The sequence below is a fragment of the Falco biarmicus genome, chromosome 9 (assembly GCF_023638135.1).
Source record: "Falco biarmicus isolate bFalBia1 chromosome 9, bFalBia1.pri, whole genome shotgun sequence".
Taxonomy (NCBI): domain Eukaryota; kingdom Metazoa; phylum Chordata; class Aves; order Falconiformes; family Falconidae; genus Falco; species Falco biarmicus.
Genome location: NC_079296.1, coordinates 2,929,986 through 2,950,448, shown reverse-complemented (window position 1 = coordinate 2,950,448; position 20,463 = coordinate 2,929,986). Strand labels below are relative to the sequence as shown.

The 20,463-nt window shown below is 41.4% G+C and overlaps 1 protein-coding gene across 2 annotated transcripts; it reads left to right on the top strand.

Moving 5' to 3' along the window:
* The first annotated feature begins 284 nt into the window (after positions 1-284).
* GOLGA1 (golgin A1) lies at positions 285-19,951 on the top strand. 2 transcript variants are annotated; one of them, XM_056353035.1, is made up of 23 exons: positions 285-408; positions 828-1,135; positions 2,705-2,795; positions 4,141-4,215; positions 4,703-4,800; positions 5,285-5,317; positions 6,034-6,162; positions 6,485-6,642; positions 6,986-7,097; positions 7,222-7,317; positions 7,543-7,668; positions 8,813-8,908; positions 9,328-9,423; positions 9,678-9,830; positions 10,057-10,152; positions 10,901-10,990; positions 12,125-12,227; positions 13,129-13,286; positions 13,774-13,935; positions 14,439-14,498; positions 15,321-15,491; positions 16,480-16,566; positions 17,430-19,951. In XM_056353035.1, the coding sequence occupies exons 2-23, from the start codon at positions 1,001-1,003 to the stop codon at positions 17,508-17,510; spliced, it is 2,406 nt and encodes an 801-aa protein (XP_056209010.1). In that variant the 5' UTR covers positions 285-408; positions 828-1,000; the 3' UTR covers positions 17,511-19,951. The 2 variants fall into 2 exon arrangements, with proteins under 2 accessions (XP_056209010.1, XP_056209009.1); XM_056353034.1 differs by having other exon boundaries at positions 6,473-6,642.
* The last annotated feature ends 512 nt before the right edge of the window (positions 19,952-20,463 follow it).

Here is a 20,463-nt window from a genome sequence, read left to right as displayed (position 1 = left end):
CCGCCCCGGGCCAGCAGTGCCCCACCGGGACGCCAGGCCCGGCGCCGCAGGCCCCTCTGTGACTTCCGAGCACGTTTCTGTAGGCGCTTGTTGCCGCCGGGCCCGCCGCCCTGCCGTGTCGCGGTGTCGCCGTATCCGGGCCGCGGGCGAGCTCCGGGGCTCCTGGCCGTCCCTCACGTGTACCCCGGCTGCAGTCACCCCCCGCCGTCTTCCGGGCCTGCCCACCGAGTTTACTGTCAATAAACTGTGGCAAACGCCGGTACGGAGGCGCCGGGGGCGGGGCCTACCTCACCGCGCCTGCGCACCGGCGCGCGCCGCTTCCGGCCCGCGCGGCGCTTCCGGGTCAGCGGCGGCGGGGGAGCGGCGGCGGCCCCGGCGTCCCGGCCAGGCCAGGCCGGGCCATGGGCGGTGAGGGCCCGGGCCGGGGGGCGGGCTGGGGGCCGGGACGCAGTGCCCGCCGGGAGGCGGCGGGCTTTCGGCCGCCTCAGAGCGGGCTGTAGCCGCCGCGGACTGCCCTGCCGGGGACCGGCCGGCTCGGGCCGGGCCAGCCCTGAGCCCGCCAGGCCTGCGGGGGGAGGGGCAGCCGCCCGGGTGCGGGGACCCGCTCGCCCGGCGCTCCCGCAGCGGACACGGCGGGGGCCGGCCGTGCCTCTGAGCGCTCTCACGCCTTGGGTCCGTCTGGGTTTTTTTTTAAAGGGTACTGCTCTGCGTGACTGTGGTCGTAGCGTATTCCAACAGCTGTGACGCTAAAGGGCGTTTCGATACCCTTAAGCGTTTAATACGCATCGAAATTTTTAGTGTGGAAACCATGTCTCTTTAATTTGCAGGTACTGTTAGGCTGTGAAGGCTTTAATGGAACTAGAAATGCAGTAAAACAGTGGATGAGGCACAAAATTAAATCTTGGCATCTGGAAGCTTTAAACAGTGTTGGTATATTAAGCATATTGGAGGTAGTGGCTTTTCGAAGTCCCTGGATATTGCAGTGCTGTAGAGCATTAAAATGTTTGCAAAATTGAAGAAGAAGATAGCAGAAGAGGCCGCTATTGCTCCCAGGCCAGGAGGAGCTGCCCGGATCCCCAGGTCTGTCAGTAAGGAGTCAATTACGTCCGTGGGAGCAGACTCCGGAGATGACTTTGTAAGTTACACCTTGCTTTGAATTTTAATTCCTCTTACAACATTTCTATTATGGCTTTACAGACAGCCATTTTAAGTCTAGCATATGAGTTGAATAACGTATTGTGGTATCCTGGTAGGTGTACATCCTAATGCATAAATGAATCATTAGCTTGAATAAACTTAAATCCTGAAGAGAAAATGTTTTTCTGTTAACCACAGTACTTGGCAGGAGGCTTGCAATCCCATGTAAACGTGAGTTGCAAAGCTATCTCAATACAGAACATTGTTAAACAGACATAAAGTATTGAATACAGCTGTGGTAACATGTGAGATACCTATTGGTAAAATTAATAACTGAAGCAGTAGGAAAGCAAGCTAGATACTGGTTAGCTCTCATCTAGGTACGGACCTGTGTTTACCTCTTGGCTTCCTGGTACTCTTCCTACTCAAGTGTATTGTTTATGAGAAAGCGCATGTAGTTTTGTTGCACTCAGCTGTCGTAGTTCTCCAATGTCTGGTTTCAATTCTCTCGTTCAAAGCACTGTTTAAGCAAGCTGTATAATTCCAGGAGTGTATAGGTTAAATGAAACCCTGTAATGCTCTGGCACCTCTGCCCATTGATGGCTATCGTATTTTTGAAAACCTGGATTAAGACACAGTGTCGCACCACTGTTGGAGCCAACAGTACCCGCTGTATTGCAGCACGGCTTTTCGTTGTGCTCTTCATTTGCAGACTGCAGAATGGAGAAGTTATTTACAAGGTGGAGTTTCAACTCATTTTTTCTGAAGCTCAGCTGAACTTCCAGTTCTGTTAAGCAGAAAGTAGGAGCTGCTAATGTTTAAATACAGTCTACAATGGAAATATATTAGCATTGTGTTTTTCTGATATTTTTTTTTTGCATTTGACAAATTCTTGCATAGAAATTTAATTTACCTTGTTGTGAGTTTAGAGAACAGAAGACAAATAACAATGGCAGCTGAAGTCTTGAGTGATTTTCAGAAAACGTCTGAGAATTAGTCGTTTTAGCAATATTCATTTAAATGCTCCTAATATTGATTTATGTGAAGCAAAAAACCCTGTAGAGAATCATCAGTTGGTTATGTAGTGGATTTTGCGTGGAGAGACCATTGCATGGAAAGACTGCATTAGTGCTTAAGCGAGCTTATCTCACCTGAAGAGCGTTACTGTTTCTTTTCTACTTAGTTTTTCAAGACTTTCACTTTGAACCCACCCTGAAACCTGTACTGTAGAGCCGGATTTTTTCCCCTGCTTAGGTGTTCTATTATGCCATTTCCCCAGTGATCAGTTTGAGCAAATACTTTTCAGCTACAGATTCTATTAACAGCTTTGTATTTCCTGGGACAGGCCAGCGTTGCAGAGCTGACTGTTTAAGCCCTTACTGTTTTTCTTCTTCAGCATTTTTCTTTTTTTTACACATTCTGCTGTGCTAGTACAACTTGCCCCTTCATGTGAAAAACAGAACCATTATTCCTAGGTGCGATAGTGTTTATTGTTGGAGGGTTAATATAGGGCAGGATCACTTTTTCTGAATTTTGTAAGTTATATGAGTGTTGTTTTTCTACCAAGGCTTCTGATGGAAGCAGCTCTAGAGAGGATCTTTCATCCCAGTTGTTCAGAAGAAATGAACAAATAAGAAAACTGGAGGTCAAGCTGTCTGGTATGTGTCTTGATACATACAAACCCCTGTTACTTTAGGCATAAAAACTTAAGTGTTTTAATTCATTAAAAACACGTGGCGTTAGGTTTTGTTGAATATTGAATTGTAGCAAACCTGTTGATTGTCATCTAGGTTGCAGCCAGTATAACTGGTCTTTTATAAAGACGACTGACTCTTTTCTGCTGATCTCATGACACGTTTATGTGGATCTTTTGAACAGGTGGGATAGCTTTCTGTCCCCGTGCTCCAAATAGCGTCTTTTCCCATCTTTATTTTACTTATTCTGCGTATGTAATGCTTTGTTCTTCTGAGATCTCGTGCTGTCCTTAAAGACGTGAACTTTGAAATGAAGAAAAAGCAAAGGATTCAATGTGAAACAGTCTTGAGGCTTTTTTTCTTTCTAAGATAATACAGTGTTCTGTAAAGCTGTAATACGGGCTCTGCTCGGATGCTGCTTTCCATCCCGGTTGTGTGGAGTGGATCAGAGTGTTGGTTAAACTGTGTTACGCTGCTGCTTCCCAAAGTTCATGGAAGGCCTTGGAAAATAAGGAAAGGTTATAGCCAGCTCAGGATTGTTTTTATTTATTCTGGAAACTTATTAGGCTCCTGTTCAGTTCAAGAAAATACAAGATTCAGAAATGATTTCACATTGCGATTTGAAAGGGCAAAGTGTTTGTCTGTTTGCATATGGCAAACTTAAAAGTGCCAGTTGGGGCTTAGTACGAGAGAGGGAGGCTCTAAGTATCAAGAGACTCATGCAAGCAGCCCAGTCAGTAAATCCTCCTTTCCATTGCATTAATTAAACTTCTCCAAGGTGTGTGTGTGTATTTTGTTTTGGTTTTTTTGTATCTGCCTGCCTTGTCAGTTCTGCTTGGCAGGCACAGTAGCAGTAAGAATGCATAGCCAAGTGGGAGCACCAGCTCAGCCTCAGAGATACTGGCTGACTCGAACAACAAGCAGTATGGATCAAGGATGCAAGCATCGTCTGATGAGAGAGACCTTTCCTAAACAGAGTTAAATAGATCACTGTTCTTAAAGAAAGTGAGAAGTGGGGATAGTCCTTTCTCTAGTACGGCCTTTTTTTTGTGTAACTGGCATGCTTAGGACAGGTCCTCCTGTTTGTACCAACCATTTACCCTGTGGACAGTATTGGAACTATTTGCTTGTGTTCATTGTTATGGTCACCCAAGTTTTCCTCAGCAGCAATGATTTTCTGATTGAGAAAATCATCGTCGTTTTCCACTCATCGTTTTTTCTTTTTTTTTCTTTCTTTTTTTTCCCCCTAAAAAATTCCTTCCCCAATGTCTGTTCATTCCTGGTCTGTGATTCTCCCTCCTCACACAAGATTATGCTGATCAGATCCGAAACTTACAGAAGATAAAAGAGAAGCTTGAAAATGCATTAGAAAAGCATCAGGATTGTACGTACTTTTCTTTCTCCTTTTTGTTGTCTTTTTTTAAGTTGAAATTTGTTATGGTTGGAAGGAAACGGATGGGTTTGATGTACAGATGTTGTAAATCATTTTCTTTCAAACTTTGCACCTCTAGGTTGCAAAGAATCGGAACACAAGTTCTTGTTTACAGTGTCAAAAGCAGTAGTATGTTGGCTGTTGAACAAAGTTGTTGTTATAATCCTTTTGCCAAGTTTGGGGCTGACATGCAGGAGACCTTTTTGAAACCTGCAGCTTTATTATAATCCACTGAGGAACTGTCTTCTGTTATTGCTGGTATTTGTCCAAGGTGCAAGCGGTGTGAAGTAATAAGTGGTACAGCATTAGTGCTAGAGAGTCAAGATGGGGCTAATCACTTGCAGAAGCAGTTCTTTAAAGTTATAAATAACTTATAGAAAATTGAGAAGCAATTTTAAAAGATGAGTTTTTAATATAGCTGGTGATTCTCTGTTGATAGCCTCCATGAGGAAGTTTCAGGAGCAGAATGAGGCTCATCAAGCCAGTCGAGCCAAGATGGCTGAAGGAATGGCTTTGGCCTTAGAAAAAAAGGACCAGGTAACAGAGCTTGAACAGCTTGACTTTTGATCTGAGTGCATGACCTTGATATTTGGGGCAGGTGTGTCACCATTAATTAAAATAGTTGTTCAGTGTCATGTATGCTTAGCAGGTCAATGCTGAGGAAAGAAGGGAGCAGTAAGTTCAAATGCCAGAAATGGTGTAGGACGTGCCATTGTTCTGCCTGTCCTTGTTGTTTTTAAAGAGAGCACACAATTTGTAATGAAAGGTTAAGCTTGCACTTGTTCGGTAAGATTCAATTGCAGTAGACCTGTTGTCACTTTCATTTTACATACACAAAGCTTATGTCTTCAGGTAGCATAAACGATTCCTCAGCCTTACACTAGCTGTTACTTTTCTTTTGCTGGTTGTTTTTTTAATCATTATCACAAGTTAGTATCTCTGTCCTCCCTCCATAATTGCTGTCCTTGAAAGTCTACAAATTGATTTTGATTATTTTTTTTCTCCTTTCTTTCTTGTTCAGGAGTGGACGGAAAAACTGGGTCAAGTTGAAAAGGTAATTAATTTTTGGGAGCTTTTTTTTTTTTTACCCAGTGTGTATGTGTATTTGTAACCACCAGCCTGCACACTTCTGACAGCTCAACTCTGTTCAGCCCTTTTTATTATTTGATCACTCTTCAGTGGAAGAGGCCAAACATTTCCTTTTGTTACCAGCCCCAATGCTTCAGGACATACTTCTGGAATTATTTTTCAGTGGGGCAGTAAAGAATGATGGGTTGTGATGAAGATGTACTTCTGTAAGACGGAACAATAGTTTCCTTTATTACAGAGGAGGCAGCTGGGATGCAGAAGGAGGTAGCGACTTGGGCTGAGGCATTGCAGTAGGTTGTCTGTTTTACAAAATGAATGAAACTGTTTGGAAAGGATTTTTTTAGTGCAGGATTTCAGTCTTGTTATTCAGCTGGTTAGCTTAGCCTATTTTAAAGTATCTCTAATTATTAAGACATTATACATGCTACTATTTGCTGTCCGTTTTTAAGAGTTCGGTTAGGTGATCTTTGGCTGCGATGTAATGAATACAGAAATATTTCTGAGATTTTTTGAAGTTCAGTAATTTGCTGCGCATTGCCTACTGCAACATGAATGTGGAAAGAGTTTCTAGTTCTATGTGTAGCACCATCAGAGCGCCTTACAGCTGCAAGACAAGGTTCCTTGACTTGAAATGAGCATACAGATATTCTTGGATTCCTTTTGTTTCTGTTGGTTTATCAGGAAAAAAAAATGCTTGAAACACAGTTACAAGAAATGAGGGAGCAGAGTTTGAACCTCTTTCAAAAAAGAGATGAAATTGATGAACTGGAGGGCTTTCAACAGCAGGAAATTGCCAAAGTTAAACACATGGTAAGATTGTTTAAAATTTTTTTTTCCTTTTCCAAAAATTTCTGTTAAAATACCAAGTTAGTGGTAGCTCTGCATTAATTGTCTTTTTAGTCTTTATGCTTTGTATACAGTATTGGTCAGTGTCAAAATCCTAGCAGTAGATACATGCACACAATGCTACAAAGTTTATTTCAGCGGTGACTTTTCTGGTAGTTACTTGTTCTCGTTTAATTCATCTCATAACTTAATAAAAAAGACAAGTTTCAATGAGAAGTCTTTATCAGTATTACTGGGTCATCTGTATTGTCAAAGATAACATTCTAATATTCAGCTTTTGAAAAAGGAAGAATCTCTGAGCAAAACTGAGCAGGAACTAGAGATGTGCGCTCGAGAACTAACCCACACTAAAGAGGTGCTTCAGGATGCAAGCAAGGAGTCATCGGGCCTCAGGAAAGATCTTCAAGAGTTGCAGCAGCAGTTCTTGGAGCTAGAGGCACAGAGGTATTTTTGGAAGAGTTTATATATATATATAGCAAGTTGACTGAATAATTGCTTCTGGTATGCTGATGTGGATGTAAATGCCAAGTTTGTATTTCTTTTCAAGTCAATTAAAGTAGTACTTGTTTAGGGTTTTGTAAGCTTGTTGTAATGATTTCTTTTTTTGCATAGTTTGAATGCTTAACTGTCACTTTTTTTGGAAAATGTATAATCAACCAGTGGCTGATTTTAGGACAAGAAAATCTTGTTGTTGCTTAGTCCATTTTCATAAGCAGCAGATTTATCTGCTAAAGTTTATATTTTTCTGCAACGGTATGTCACTTTTTCTTATTCTCTTTCTGTGAAGAGATGAACTAATGACAGCTGAGACAAATGCAGAAAATAAGATCACTGCTCTGGAGTTAAGAGAACAGGAGCTACAAACTGTCATTCAGCAGCTTTCTGTAGACTTGCAAAATGTAAGTTTGAGTTAAGTGAGATTTGATTCGAAGGGCTCCTTGTCTGCAGAAGTTAGATTAGATATCAGTTATGTGGTTTTGGAAATCTTAAGTTTCAGAGCAAGTAATTTCTCAAAATTTTTAGGCTCGAGTTGCTGGTACTGGTTGTGAGAAGAGACTGGAAATGCTACGGGTGGAGCATGAATCTCTGAAGGTGGAATACGAACAACACAAGCAAAAGGTTAAGTGTTTTCAGATGCACCTGCTGTTGGCTGGTTGTAAAGGGGTATGCATCTGGGTAATGCACTGAGAGTTTGACATTTGGTGTCTAGAAAGTGTTTTAGGACCATGTTGTCTTTTCAGAGAGGACTTTTCTCTTTCTAATGGCACTTTTTAAAGTCAAACCACAATGGATTAGCTGAAAGCTTCATTACAGAAAAGATTCTGTGATTTCTTGTTCTTACAGATGACTCTTGAATTTGCTGAGAGGAATAAACTTGCTGAACAGCTGCAGGAAAAAGTGTCTTCCTTAGAAAAAAAGCTAGAAAGAAATCTTTCAGGGGATGAACATGTGCAGGAACTACTCAAAGAGGTAATTATACATTTATAGACTGCTTAAAAGTGCAATCTCAGTGAGAATTATTTATTTATTTTTTATTTAGGACATAACATTACTTCTCACACATAGAATATATGATGATGTGATGCAGGCACATTTGTCCCTGCCATGTATATTGGCACACTGTCTATGCTGGACAGAATTGTGTAGGTGACTAATCAAGCCGGTTCATGTAGATAATTGCACGGATGTCTCTATGGGTCTTTCTGCCTGTCTGTTTAGGCAATGCATCTGACTGCTTAGAAGCAAAAGAGCAGCTTTTTAACATCCCCACAGTAGGTGGAATGAGTTGAGAGTTTTATTGGTTAGTCCTTACAGAGAACAGCGAACTCTTCTCGTTGTTCTTTATCTTCTATTATCATGACTTGCAAAGCATTGGGACAGGAAGGGGAATTGGTTTTGCACATAGGTATACAAACACAACGTTGTATATTGAAAACTTGAGTCTCAGAACTCTTTAGAAACAGCTGAAAACAGAAAGAACTTGGCTTTGGTTAATGCCCTTTCTCTCATTACTTCTCCAACTCTTTCCCAAGCACTGATGCTCCTGTTGGGAACAGTTTGGAGCAATGTTTCCCCAGCTGGGTGACAGGGAGACGAGGTCAGGCTTGCCTACCAGACGCATCAACTTGATGTTGTTATGATAGAATAACTTGCTTTAGGAAACTCGAGCCAGTTTAAAGTCCATGTAGCAGTAGTAAAACATTTTGGAAAGTAACTACCATAATTAGCAAATGTTTTACCCTGTTTTGTATTTGCTGTGATGCAGGAGAAGTTAAGCTTTCAGAAAAAATTTTTTGATCACTTAAACTTGGCCTGGGTTAGAAAATTACGACCTAGCTGCTGATTAGGGTTTACATCTGAATCACGACAAGATGCCAGTGAATTTCTTATTCCTAGTAGCAAGTTGTCATCCCCAGGGCAACGTGATCTGTGGAAGCCCTATGCAGTAGCTTGCTGGTTCCCAAAAGCGAAGCTGCATTGCATATCAAAATAACTGTTCCATTTTAGTTTGACCTTATTAATGAAATAAAAAGAAAAATCTTAATTAAAAAACTCAGCAATGTATCTCTTTGTCCCTCCTTTCTCTTGTTCTTCATCTCAATGTAATCTTCAGAAAACTACTCTTGAGCAGAAACTGGATGAAACTAGGCAGCAGGTACTAACAGACAGAACGCATCACACTGAGACTGTGAACCGATTGGAAACACAGGTAGATAATTTTTATTTCACTACAGATTTCCACCTTGTGCTCTCAGCCAAAAGTGAGACTGCATGTCACATCTAATCTTGAAAGGCCAGTCTAACTGATCAGTGTCTCTGGTCATCTTGCTACCTTCAGTGGTGGAGAAGGGCCTAGAGGTTATGAAGTTAGAGATTTCATGTGTATCTTCCCTATCCTAAGAAACAAATAGCTGAAGTGCAAGCATTGTACTTCAGGGGGGTAGTGCACCAGGTGTGGTGAAGTGTTCTTAAAAGCAGCATGTATCAAGTAGGCAGTGTGTCTGAACTACACTGGCGTTGTGTTTTTAATGTTTACCTTCCCCTATTGGGTCATCCCACATTCTGTATGTTTATTCTAATAACATAGATGCCAACAGATAAGAAATTTAATGCATGGTTATATTTTAGAATAAAGAACTGGAACAAAAACTACAAATTGCAGCAGAAGCATTGAAAAAGAGCAAGGAAGCAGCTGCTGAACAGGATCTGAAGATCCAGAAATTGGTAAGTCTCCTGCAGGATGTTTCACTGACCAGTAGCAGATTAGCATCTCCAGAGACACTCACTCCTGTTTTTTTTCATTGCTCAAGTGTTTTCTTACTGTTTGTCTCCTCAACTGGTGTCTGTCTATGAGTAAGTGATGCTGCTGCTAAAGGAATAGCGTTGCTTCAGTTTGCGTATGTCTCTCATGGAATGGTGTCCAATTCTTGTCAGAACTTCAAAATGTTATTAATGTAGTGTTTATTTCTCTGATCTAGCAAACTGATCTAGAGGATGAAAGAAGTAAACTACAGCAACAGATTTTGAATGAGAAACATCAGTACGATCAGAAAGTTACTGGGCTGGAGTCTCAAATTGCTGCTCTTGAAACAGCTTGGGAATTTGATAAAACAGCTGCTCAGCAAAAGATTGTAAGTACAGAAACTGTTCAGTGGGCCATGTTGAGTCTTCTCAAAATGTTAACATGGCACATAGACCTTGCGTGTTGTCTGAGTGTTTTTATTCAGCACTCCTAGCATTATAATAGAAAATCGCATACTTTTAAGAAACTAAATACAGAGCATTTGATGTGTTTAATTGTTTAAACAAAGCATTAGAATAATTGTACCTACTATTTAAACAATCTTTATTTTTCAGACCCAGCTGGAAAAAGAAAATAAAAGTCTTAACAAAAGCAGAGAAGAGTATGAGAGCTCTTTAACAAAGCAAGAGTCTGAATTGAACAGGCTAAAGGTAAGGGCTTAATTGGTCAGTGACCTTGGTTAAATACAGAGCCAAGTTTGAGAAACAGTTAACGGCAAAGTGTGTTACATTCTCAGTACTTGGATTCACATTACATTCAGGTGTCATGTACTGTAACATTCAGCTGTAAATCATCTTTGGTACTCAGTAGGAATGCATTTGAGGAGCATTACAAATGGCTCATCCTTTTCTGAAGCAGAATGCTTGGGTCTGCCTAAATCAGGCAGAAATAATACACTCCTGTATTGTCAGGCATGAAGAGCTTTTAAATCCTGTTAGCAGTAATGAATACAGAATGGTTCAACATCAAATTCCACTCATAGCGTTCAAAACAAAAGCTGAAAACTTAAGTTGGTCAGGTATTTACAGCTCATACGCAGACTTTCAACTGTAGTTTTATGTTGTTGAAAGCTGGTTTTTTCTGTAGCTACTCTTGGATGCACAAATGGAGTAAAGATCAGTTGTAGGAAGGAACTACTTTGTAATAGAGACTTCAAGCTAAAAGATTTTTAAAGCATTTGAATATAATACATATGGCCTCTTACATCAGTTCTGTGTTGCTCTTACATGTGCAGATGGCAGCTGTGCAGTAAAACAAAACAGTAACTCATTCAGAAGCATAAACTGGTGTGTCAGAACACCCTTCAATTCTAGTTGCTAATAGATTTGAGTTTAAAGATGAGAGACTGACTTGATTTTAGTTGTCTCAAGTAACCTCTGAATTACTTTTGTTTTGCAGAACGAATTGAGCAGCAGAGAGACTGTCAGCATTGAAATTGCTAAAGCATTGGAAGAAACACGAAAACAGAGAGAGGAATTACAACAGCAGGTTGGTTAATACCAACAGTCTGAAATATATTTGGGTGCTCCCCACCTTTCACAGACCAGACTAGATTTGTACTTAATTATCATAAGAGTCAAGAACATTAATCAGAATCATATCCTCAGCATGCAAGACAGCAGAATATAAAACGCTGCTGACTGCAGGGTTGGGGATGTTTGTAAGTTTGCAGGCTTAGGAGTTATAGCAAGGTGTGGCAGTTGAATGTGAACAACAATATGAACCTGGAAGACCAGGTAGTAGCAAGTTGCTCGGAATGAAGGTGACTGGTGTTTCAGAGCCCTTTCCATCGCTAAGCTGGTATGTAGTCCCAGTGGGCTAGGCATCCTGAGCCATTGACTGACTAGTTGGCAGTTTGTTTTAAAGAAACCTATTCATTCTGTTGTTCCTTTCAGTGCTTATATCACATCTTTGTCCCTCTGAAGCGTAGCAGTTGTAAAACTGTAGATTTCCTCGTAGGGAGGAGGTTGTATCCAGTAACCAAATGCAAATCCTGGATACAGTTGTTCTGCTGTTATTAAAAACGGTCATGGTGGATAATGTGAGCTTGTGTTTGCTTAAGCTAGGAACTGCCAGCTGAGCAAGTCTGACTGAATTTAATCCCATTTTTTGGTTTCTTTGTTCTCCTGGGGCTGCTGGAGGTCTGGCTGTAGGTAGAAGGCTGTGAGGCGATGGTCGGCTGGTTTAGTTCAGCAGCTGTTTTACAGCTGCTGCCCAGTGGTGATGAGGCCGTTCTGACTGTGGCACAGGGCTTATCAGAAGTGAAGGTGGTTTAGCTCTTACAGCACACTGATCTCATTAAAAAGCACTGAAGTCAGCATTGTACAGGTGATGCCTTCTCTGGATAGATCCCAGACGTCCACATTACATTACCTGTAACACTAATGCTGCACAAACCACTTTTCCAAGGTATTGTATTGGCTAGCACAAAGTTCAGGCAGCCCCTGCTGGTTACAGATACCAGCCACTGCCTTTTACTGCTACATAAATTCTTCTGCAGTTCTTCCCATGAAAAAAAAAGTATTAAAAAAAATTGGAACCTCTGAGGTATGTTGAAATCTTTCAATGTCACCTTCTAGTTTTATATCTTGAATGACTTGTGTGTGTTTGCCTGCTTTGAAGGTTTCACATATGGCTTCCTTAATAAAGGAAAAAGACCAGCTGATTGAGGAAAAAGGTGATATGCTTCTGAAACAGAAGGAAGAACTAAACCAACTCAGTCAAGGTTAGTCCCAGCAAGCCTACTGTATCCCAGACAGCTTCATCTAAGTACACTCTTTGGTTCTGGGCTTGCCTGATATATATATATATATATATATATAATAATTCTAGATTTCTCTTCCACATTTAATCTACTAGCATTTTCAAAATCTTTTATCTTTCAATAACAGTTGGGCAGTCTTTCTACGGGGTCCTTAAAAACAACCACTTCTTAAAATCAGTGTCTTATGTTTATACACCATAAAGTTAAAACTCTTGCTGTACTTTTTGTAAATTATTTTTTTGCACAAAACGTGAAATAAATGATAGAGGTCAAAAACTGCTACTTCATTGCACTGCTTTAAAAACTGTGTTTGCTTGAAAGATTATGTACGTTCTTACAGAACAGCTTTAAACTGATATTCCACACTAATACTAAAAAATGAAGTGCAGTCGTCTTCATTGAGTTCCTCGCCGCACCGTGTTTATCTTGTGTGTTGCCATTATTTAGAAAGGGAGCAAAACTTTAGCCCTTGTTGCACCATTCCCTCGGCTAGCCATGTGCTGATAGCCACTTGGGCCAGCTAGCCATTTGTGCTCACAGCTTGGCCCCAAGTGTTCCTGTGCAGTCACAGCACAAGTCACACAGACATTTGATGGGGGTCTTTTAGAGCAGGTCTAATTGATAATTATGTTGTTAAGTACTAAAATCGCCCTGACTTTCAGACAGTTAGAGGCTGCTCGTCTGCAAAAACATGCACATGAGTTTGGTTGGCTTAAATTCCATCATCTTTCTGTCTTTACAATGGAACAAGACAAAAAGGTCAGGATTTACTATCACTGTAACTTGTTTCGTTTAAGAAAAATAATTAGAAACTCCCATTCGATTCAGTAGACTGATACTAAGCAGGTCTCTCCTTTTGCAGATCGTGAAGCTGTCTTGCTGCAAATGCATCAGTTGCAATCTGACATAGAAGCCAGTAATAGCCAAGCAGTGGAGAAAGAAGAAACAGCAAGAAAGGAAATTGATGAACTGAAGTTGCAGATACAGGAGTGCCTGCTAGCCAGAGAACATGAGAAAAATGTGAGTGCAGTTGCAAATCTGATCTGTTCAGACTTCTCAAGAAGATAAGTGGGTGTCTGAGAGACCCCCAGTTCTGTCATGCCTGGTGATACATGCTTGGAGCTGTTTCCTCTGACAGCTTGCTCGTGATCTGAAACAGAGCAATGTAAACCACAATTATTTGTTGCTCTCTGTCTTCCTCAGAAAGCTGTTTCCTGTCAGACCTGCAACGGGTTTATGAAAGCCAACCCCTTATTTCATTTGACTCATAAAATGTCTTGAGACAATCATTATGAAACCAGTGAGACAGAGACCCAAAAGTAGTCAGCAGGCCAGTGAGAGATGTAGCCAGCTAGATCGCCACTAATGCTTTCTGGTTTAAAAAGCTACCACCACCATCCCACCACAAAAACCACCACCAAAAAGAAATCAAGCTTTCTCGCTGGGGAGTGTTCATGGGCTGCAAATGTCGTGATCCATCTCCAATTCACTCATCGTTTTTTTGTAGGCTTTAGAACTGGAGGAATCGATGAGCACATCCAACAACAAGCATTTCCATTCTCCAGAAAATCGTGTGGTGGAACAGAATGGAGAGGTAGCAGCTGCAGACATCATTCAACTTCAGAAAGATAACAGAGAGCTGGAACAGCAAATTGCTGAGAAGAACAAGGTGAACTGAAACAGCAGAAACAGCTGTTAGTCTTTCCCATTTTAAGTAGGAAGCCAAATAATTGGTGCTGCCCATCCTGCAGCCTTAGAAGGACAGGCTTACCAAAATGGCAGATACAATTTGTATCCACTATTCTGGATTGTACAAGGATCTAGGAACAGTGGATAAAAACTACAGCCACAATTGCAGGTATCCTTATCTATTGTGGAGGCCTGATGCACCAAATGATACAGTTCACAGCTTTCCTGCAGACCCCTTTTGTGTGAATTCAGTTCGCTTCCACTGAGCTGTCGCGTGAAAGCCCAAGTATCCTTCACGTGCCTGCTAACACGTGCAGCTAGAAAGGCAAGATGTGTATGTTGCTTCCTTAGAGCTGTCAGCATTGTTTAACGATTGTTTTATTCGTTACACTTGTTTGTCATGGGTTTTTCCAGAGATCTGTGGTTCAGAATGTGTGCTGACAGCGAATACTGGATTAACACTCTCCTTTGCTGTGCTTACAGATGATAAAGCAGCTACAGCAAAGAATGACAGAACTCAAGAAAACCCTCCAGAAAGAGTTGGTAAGGGTTATGTTTTTTCAGTCTCTTCAGGTGGCATTTAATGAGTTACTTGCACAACTAATTCCAAAACCGTGACTGCTAGCTAGAGCATATTTTTTTTTTTACTAGGGATGTCTGCAGTTTGCTTGTGTTTGCAGGCAGATTGGTGAACCCTTAAATTAAGGAATTACATTATTCTGGATCATTGATTGAACAGATGGTGTGCAGGTGTCTATCACCACTTGGCTCTTGCAACAGAGTTTTAGCTACAGAAGGCCTGTGTTTGGTAACTTGGGCATTTAATACATTTCCATAGAGTGAACAATGGAGTTTGATTGCTACTTAGCTGCCATTCAGCGAAGTTTTACCGTGGGAGTGATACCTGCCCCAGTGAAAGCTTCCCTTTAATCTCTATTACAACAGTTTTCCTCTCCTAGAAAAAAATCTTCTAATTAAAAAAAAATTAACGGGATTTAAAAATTGTTGGTTTTGTTCTGAGCTAGTAAACTGTTTTGAACAGAGCCTATGTTTGAAAGGCACAGAGCAGATTAGTGAAAAAAGAAAATCATCAGGTGATAGTTTCTACCATGGAGCCAATTCCATGCTGGTTTGGGTAATGTACACATAATGCTCACGGCAATTAGCTTCTGTCCTGGAGTCTAGGGACAGGTGAAGATGTTTCTCTGCTGTAATCCCGTGAAGGATGAGACACTTGTCCTATTGATGCCCAGGTTGTACCCACCTTGTGGATACAAGCCCTCTGTATTGGGTATCTTGCACTTGACTCCTCTCCCAGTGTCAAGCTGACAGAGTCTACAATGCATTTCTCTTTTCCTTTTTTAGAAAATAAGGCCTGATGGTGAGGTACTCGAAGTACGTGAAAAAGCAAATTCTGAAGTGCCTAATGCTTCTGTGACTGTCACGAACAACTCTGATTTAAATGATTCAAGGGAGATAAACTTTGAATACCTTAAACATGTTGTCCTAAAGTTCATGTCCTGCCGGGAATCTGAGGTAAAGATGTACACTGACCTTCTCTTTCTAGGCCTGTCTTTCTCTAGAAACTGCCACCTGTTACCTGCTAAGGACACTTCTGTACCAATTCCATACTTCTACGCTTAACAAGTTGTTGACTGATTCAGGACAATGAAGCCAAATGGCTAACAATGATATGTTTGGAAGCACAGATTATTATGAACTAAATGAAAAGGAAATGTGAATTTTTAAGAGGTTGTTAAGTCTGGAGATAAAAGATCTGAAGCTACAAGACATTCCTTCTGCGCTACTCTGTAAAGCATATGGAGTGTGTAATTAGGGTAGCTGTACACTTAAGACAAAAAAATCCCAAGAAAAAGACATAAACCACTTGCTGTTGATCTGTAAGAGGCAATACCGAGCGCCTTTGGAGCTCCTTCACGTTCGCCACATTGTGTCAGAAAAGTTAAAGGTAAAACATTATGCCAGCAATATACTTCGCTTAATTGCAAGTCAGTGCGTAAGATGAACAAATAATCGTGCAGCCCCGTGGTATCCAGATTGCTTGACTCCTTTACTAACTCTGCATTGTGTGCCCCATTCAGAATATTAGCACTTTAGAGTTAATACACTTAAGCGTATATTACAAATGCCATGATTCTTTCCTGCCTACATGCTGGTTTGATCAACTTTTTAAGTTTTTGAAGTTTTAAAGTTTTTAAAAAACTTTGGGTGCCACAGGAGCCAAGCTTCTTCTCTAATTAGCTAGGCTCCCCATTTGTCGTCTTTCCCCAAAATATGCGAGCCAATGTTAAAGAACAGAAAGCCAGGAAACGTACAGCAGAAGTAAGGCACAGGCCATCCCAGTCTGCTGGAGCTGGGGATAACGGAAGGCTGCTGGCCGGCTCTTTGCAGTTGTGACTGAGAAGTCTGTGACCAAACCTACAGAAAAAGCTGTGCTGCACCATAGTCCAGAATATAGAGCCTGAGAGCACCATAAGCAACAAAATACTGTGGTTTCTTTCAGGCATTTCATCTAATTAAAGCTGTGTCTGTGTTACTGAATTTTTCACAAGAGGAAGAAAACATGCTTAAAGAAACTTTGGAGTACAAGGTAAGGGTTTGTTCCACTTACAGTCTCTAATGAGATGCCCAGCAGATGGAATGACAGTTCTTAGATGCTGGGAGATGATGAAAAGTATCTTTTCCAAATACTAGCTACAATAATAAATGTAACATATTACTAAAATTGTAGCTAATCACATATGTACCTGTTGGAAATTGTCCATTTCAGTGAGGGAGACGGCAACTTCCAGTGCTTCAGAGGAGTGGCAACACAGTTTTGCCCAGCAGACTCAGTCTGTGGAGGGAAGCTGGGAGCTCCCTGCTAGAGTACAGTCAGATGTTTAAAAGCAGGAAGCCGAATTCTTGGTTTGTCATTTTGATGCTGGGCTAGACACCTAGCTCCGTTTCTCCTTTCTGTTCCATAAAATCAGATCTCCTGCGCATCCCGGGCTATGTGGCTCTCAGTGAGTGTTTGTAACTGAGTACTACCTCAGTTCCTTCCACATCCTGCATTCATCTCTGCCCACTCGGTAAGCTGGACGTGTTCAGCCTACGTGGGATTGCAACTGAGGGAGATTCCCTCGCCATCTTGTTCAGGGAACAGTTTAATGCTGGATTAACTGAAGGTCCTGTGTTTAAATGACTAAATTTGTAATTATTTTAAAGGAGTATATCTAAGCGTAATCTTCCGTCATCTTCACTTGTGGAAGGTGGATGCTGTTTCTTCCAGGTCTGATTGTGTGAAACTGTCTTCGCTTCTGCAGTCTGAAGTCTGCAGTGTTCTGTTTTCTAAATAGTTCTTTCCATCAAGTGATGGAGAGATGCCTATGTACCATATTCTTTCTTTTTCAGATCTTCAGCTTCTTAAAAGTGTGAACGTAGCATAACGTGTATTGTTCTTTCCTGTCCTAGATGTCATGGTTCGGGTCAAAGCCATCTCCTAAAGGCAGTATCCGGCCGTCTATCTCGAGCCCAAGGACACTGTGGCCTTAAGGGAACTTGAAAATGGGCAGTCAGCATCTAGCCACTTTTTTCTGTGAAAAGAACGCTGAACACACTAATTCAGGTGTGTCTTAATCACTGTCATTGCAGTATTTTGTACAAGAACTTTTGACACTGTTTACAAAATTAATACCGTGCAAGGAGAATTTTCACTACGAACTGAAACGCTTCTTCCGGGTGTGACTCTGGGACTGTCGTCTCGATGGTCTTAATGGAAGTCAGCTCCTTGTGCTCATCAGTCTTGTTTCTTGGCACCAAAGGGTAACGTTAACCTCACTAATACCGGTGCTGGCAGTTCAAGCTTCTAACACGTGCATCTGTTATGATGGTGATTCCGGCTTCTGTTATGGAGTGCCAGAGTTGAGTAGCTCTAGGCACAGGAAAGCTTCCTTGTCTCGCTGTGGAAAGTAAGCAGAAAAAAAAAGTAATTGTTGGCAGTACTGTATTGAGTTTTTGACAGTTTGAAAAGCCTTTCAAAGAACAGGAGCAGGAGCTTTAACCAAAAAAAGAAATCTGCCTTGCCTTGTTATACTGACATAACTAATAGTTCGCGTTTTTTCATATCACTGTGTAATTTAAGGTGCATATATCCTGGCCTGCAGTCCTGAAGGCTGCATGTTGATGATGATTATTTAATTTGAGAGCACAACTTTAGAGTTGTCTGATTTTACTTTTCTTAAAGAAAAATAATATTTAAAATGGTCTTAATTATAGTACCTAATACTCGGTCGCCTTTAAAACTAATCTATTAGCCTGTACCATAGGTTGTTAGCATTGGGAAGAAGGGGTAGTAAACCATTTTAAATTTTTAAAGCTGAATTCCAGGTATTGTAAATGTACACTGAGAATACCTTTTATTTTTAAAAAATAATAATAATCTAGTGACAAACAGTGAAGAATATTGGTATTAAAGACTTTGATTTTTACTTCTTTTCTTCCAAGTCTGCTAGCAACAAATCTTCATAACCAGTATCCGCCTCTTTGGTTGTGGTTTTCTGTACTTCAAATACTGATGCTTAAAAACTGTTATGCACATGTAGTGGGCTGTTAACTGTGTCCTAACTACATGGTAAAAGAAACGCTGCTCATGAGGTTTTTGTGTTCGAAGGCAAAATTCAACTCTTAATGAATAAATCTTTGTTCCAGCAGCTTGCTTTCCCTCTCCTTTAAGAAAAGGGGACCAAGGTGGTATTTGTCGCATGGAGTGGAAGCACAATTTTGCCCATAGTTATTAATACCAAACACTGCACCATCTAGATGAAAATGGGAAGCAGCAGTAAGTCTGACTTCTTAAAAATGGGACATATTTTTTAAAAAACCACATATGGAATTCGGTGAGCAGGCTGCAGTTCTAGTAATTCTCTGACAACGAGGTTTGTGTTACTAACAATGTCTTTACTAAATACATTCGAGAAAATTCAAGCTGTCCTCTAGTGGAGATAGAGTCGCTGTTCAGGTTTTAAGCTTTGCTTTGCTAACAGGGGCACGACCTTGGTGGCAGCAGTCGAGATGTACTGTTAGAGTTCCAGCACGTGAGCAGGCTCGCGAAAGGATCCTCCCACGGGAGGTCCCGTTACCAGAGCAGTAAATGTGCTGCAGACCCCTGCCCTGGCTGCCCTCCCCCGTTGTTACTCGGCTGTACCCAGGCGCAGGTACTCGCCATAGCTATCACCTTGGCACAAGTGACACTCCTCCGTTTAGAGCTAGGTTGTATTTATTTGAAGTTGAGAAAACCAACAGCGTGTTTTTAGTACACTAAAGCTTGTCCAAACAGTCTTCAGTAACCTGATCTACGGCACTTAAGCATAGCATAGAGAAGTTTATGGGAAGAGCACAACTCTGCTCTAATATGAAAAGAGACAATCAAAAATAGATTTGTATCAATTGTTTCTCTACTGAAACAAAGCTGGGGCAGGATAACCCTGTTGGTTCTGAGAAGATTTTATTCTTCAAGGTCTTTTTCTTTACAATGACCCTTTGCCCTGCCCTACTTCTGTGGGACCAGAGACCAGGGGACAGGGTTCCCTCTGCTCGCCCTGATGCCTGCTGAAATGACTAATCGGTTTATGTTGATCCTGGCTTGAAAGGTTACTGCTGAACAGTAAGAGAAGCAGTACAGGCAGCCTTCAATAGAGTGGCAAAATAAAAGCTTAGATTATATACTAACACTTCAATTTAAGATCCCAAAGCTCATACAGGATCAACTTAACATAAATTACTTCTTAAGTGTTGAATTTTCTTTAGATAGCAGAGCAAGAATGGTGTGTATACATATATTAAAAAGCTAATGCACTTTTCCTTGTATAAGAACAGTGGTATACATAATCCTTTCTATGGCCATTGGATTTCTTTCCTTCTATGCTGTAAATATGGATTGTATTATGAAACACTATGAAATTTGTGGTGCAATACATTTTGGATCAAAACCCTAATCTTGATTCTGTTCTCTTTATAGTTCTGGTTTTCTCCACTGGGATGCTGTAGCTATTTAAAATCGAGAGACTTTTAAAGCATGAACCAAACACCACCTTCCACCCAGGGTGTCAGCCATGTAATTAAGGCCTCTCTTCCTCATAGGGAGTTACTCCAGGAATGAGGCAGAGTGCTTCTGCCTCCTAAAATCACTTCTCACCAGGGACAGCTGCTGCTGCACTTTTAGCAGCTGATGAAAACACTGACTGGAGCAGGGCCTCCCGGAGCAGCTGCTTCTCTTGGTGTATGCGCTGTTCGTGCCAAAGGCAGGCTCCTTGCCAGCAGGTAAAAAGCTGCCAGACTCCCCGTGTGCGCCACCGAGGGATGCCCTACAGCCCCCTGGCCAGGGGTGCTGTAAATACGCTGTCAGCGATGGTTTGAGTAGCGGCACCCTTCTGTCCAGACGTCGGGATAAGCCACCTGTGCGTACTGAGTCAAAGCAGCTCCTGTTGCTGTACTCAAGCCCTTCAGA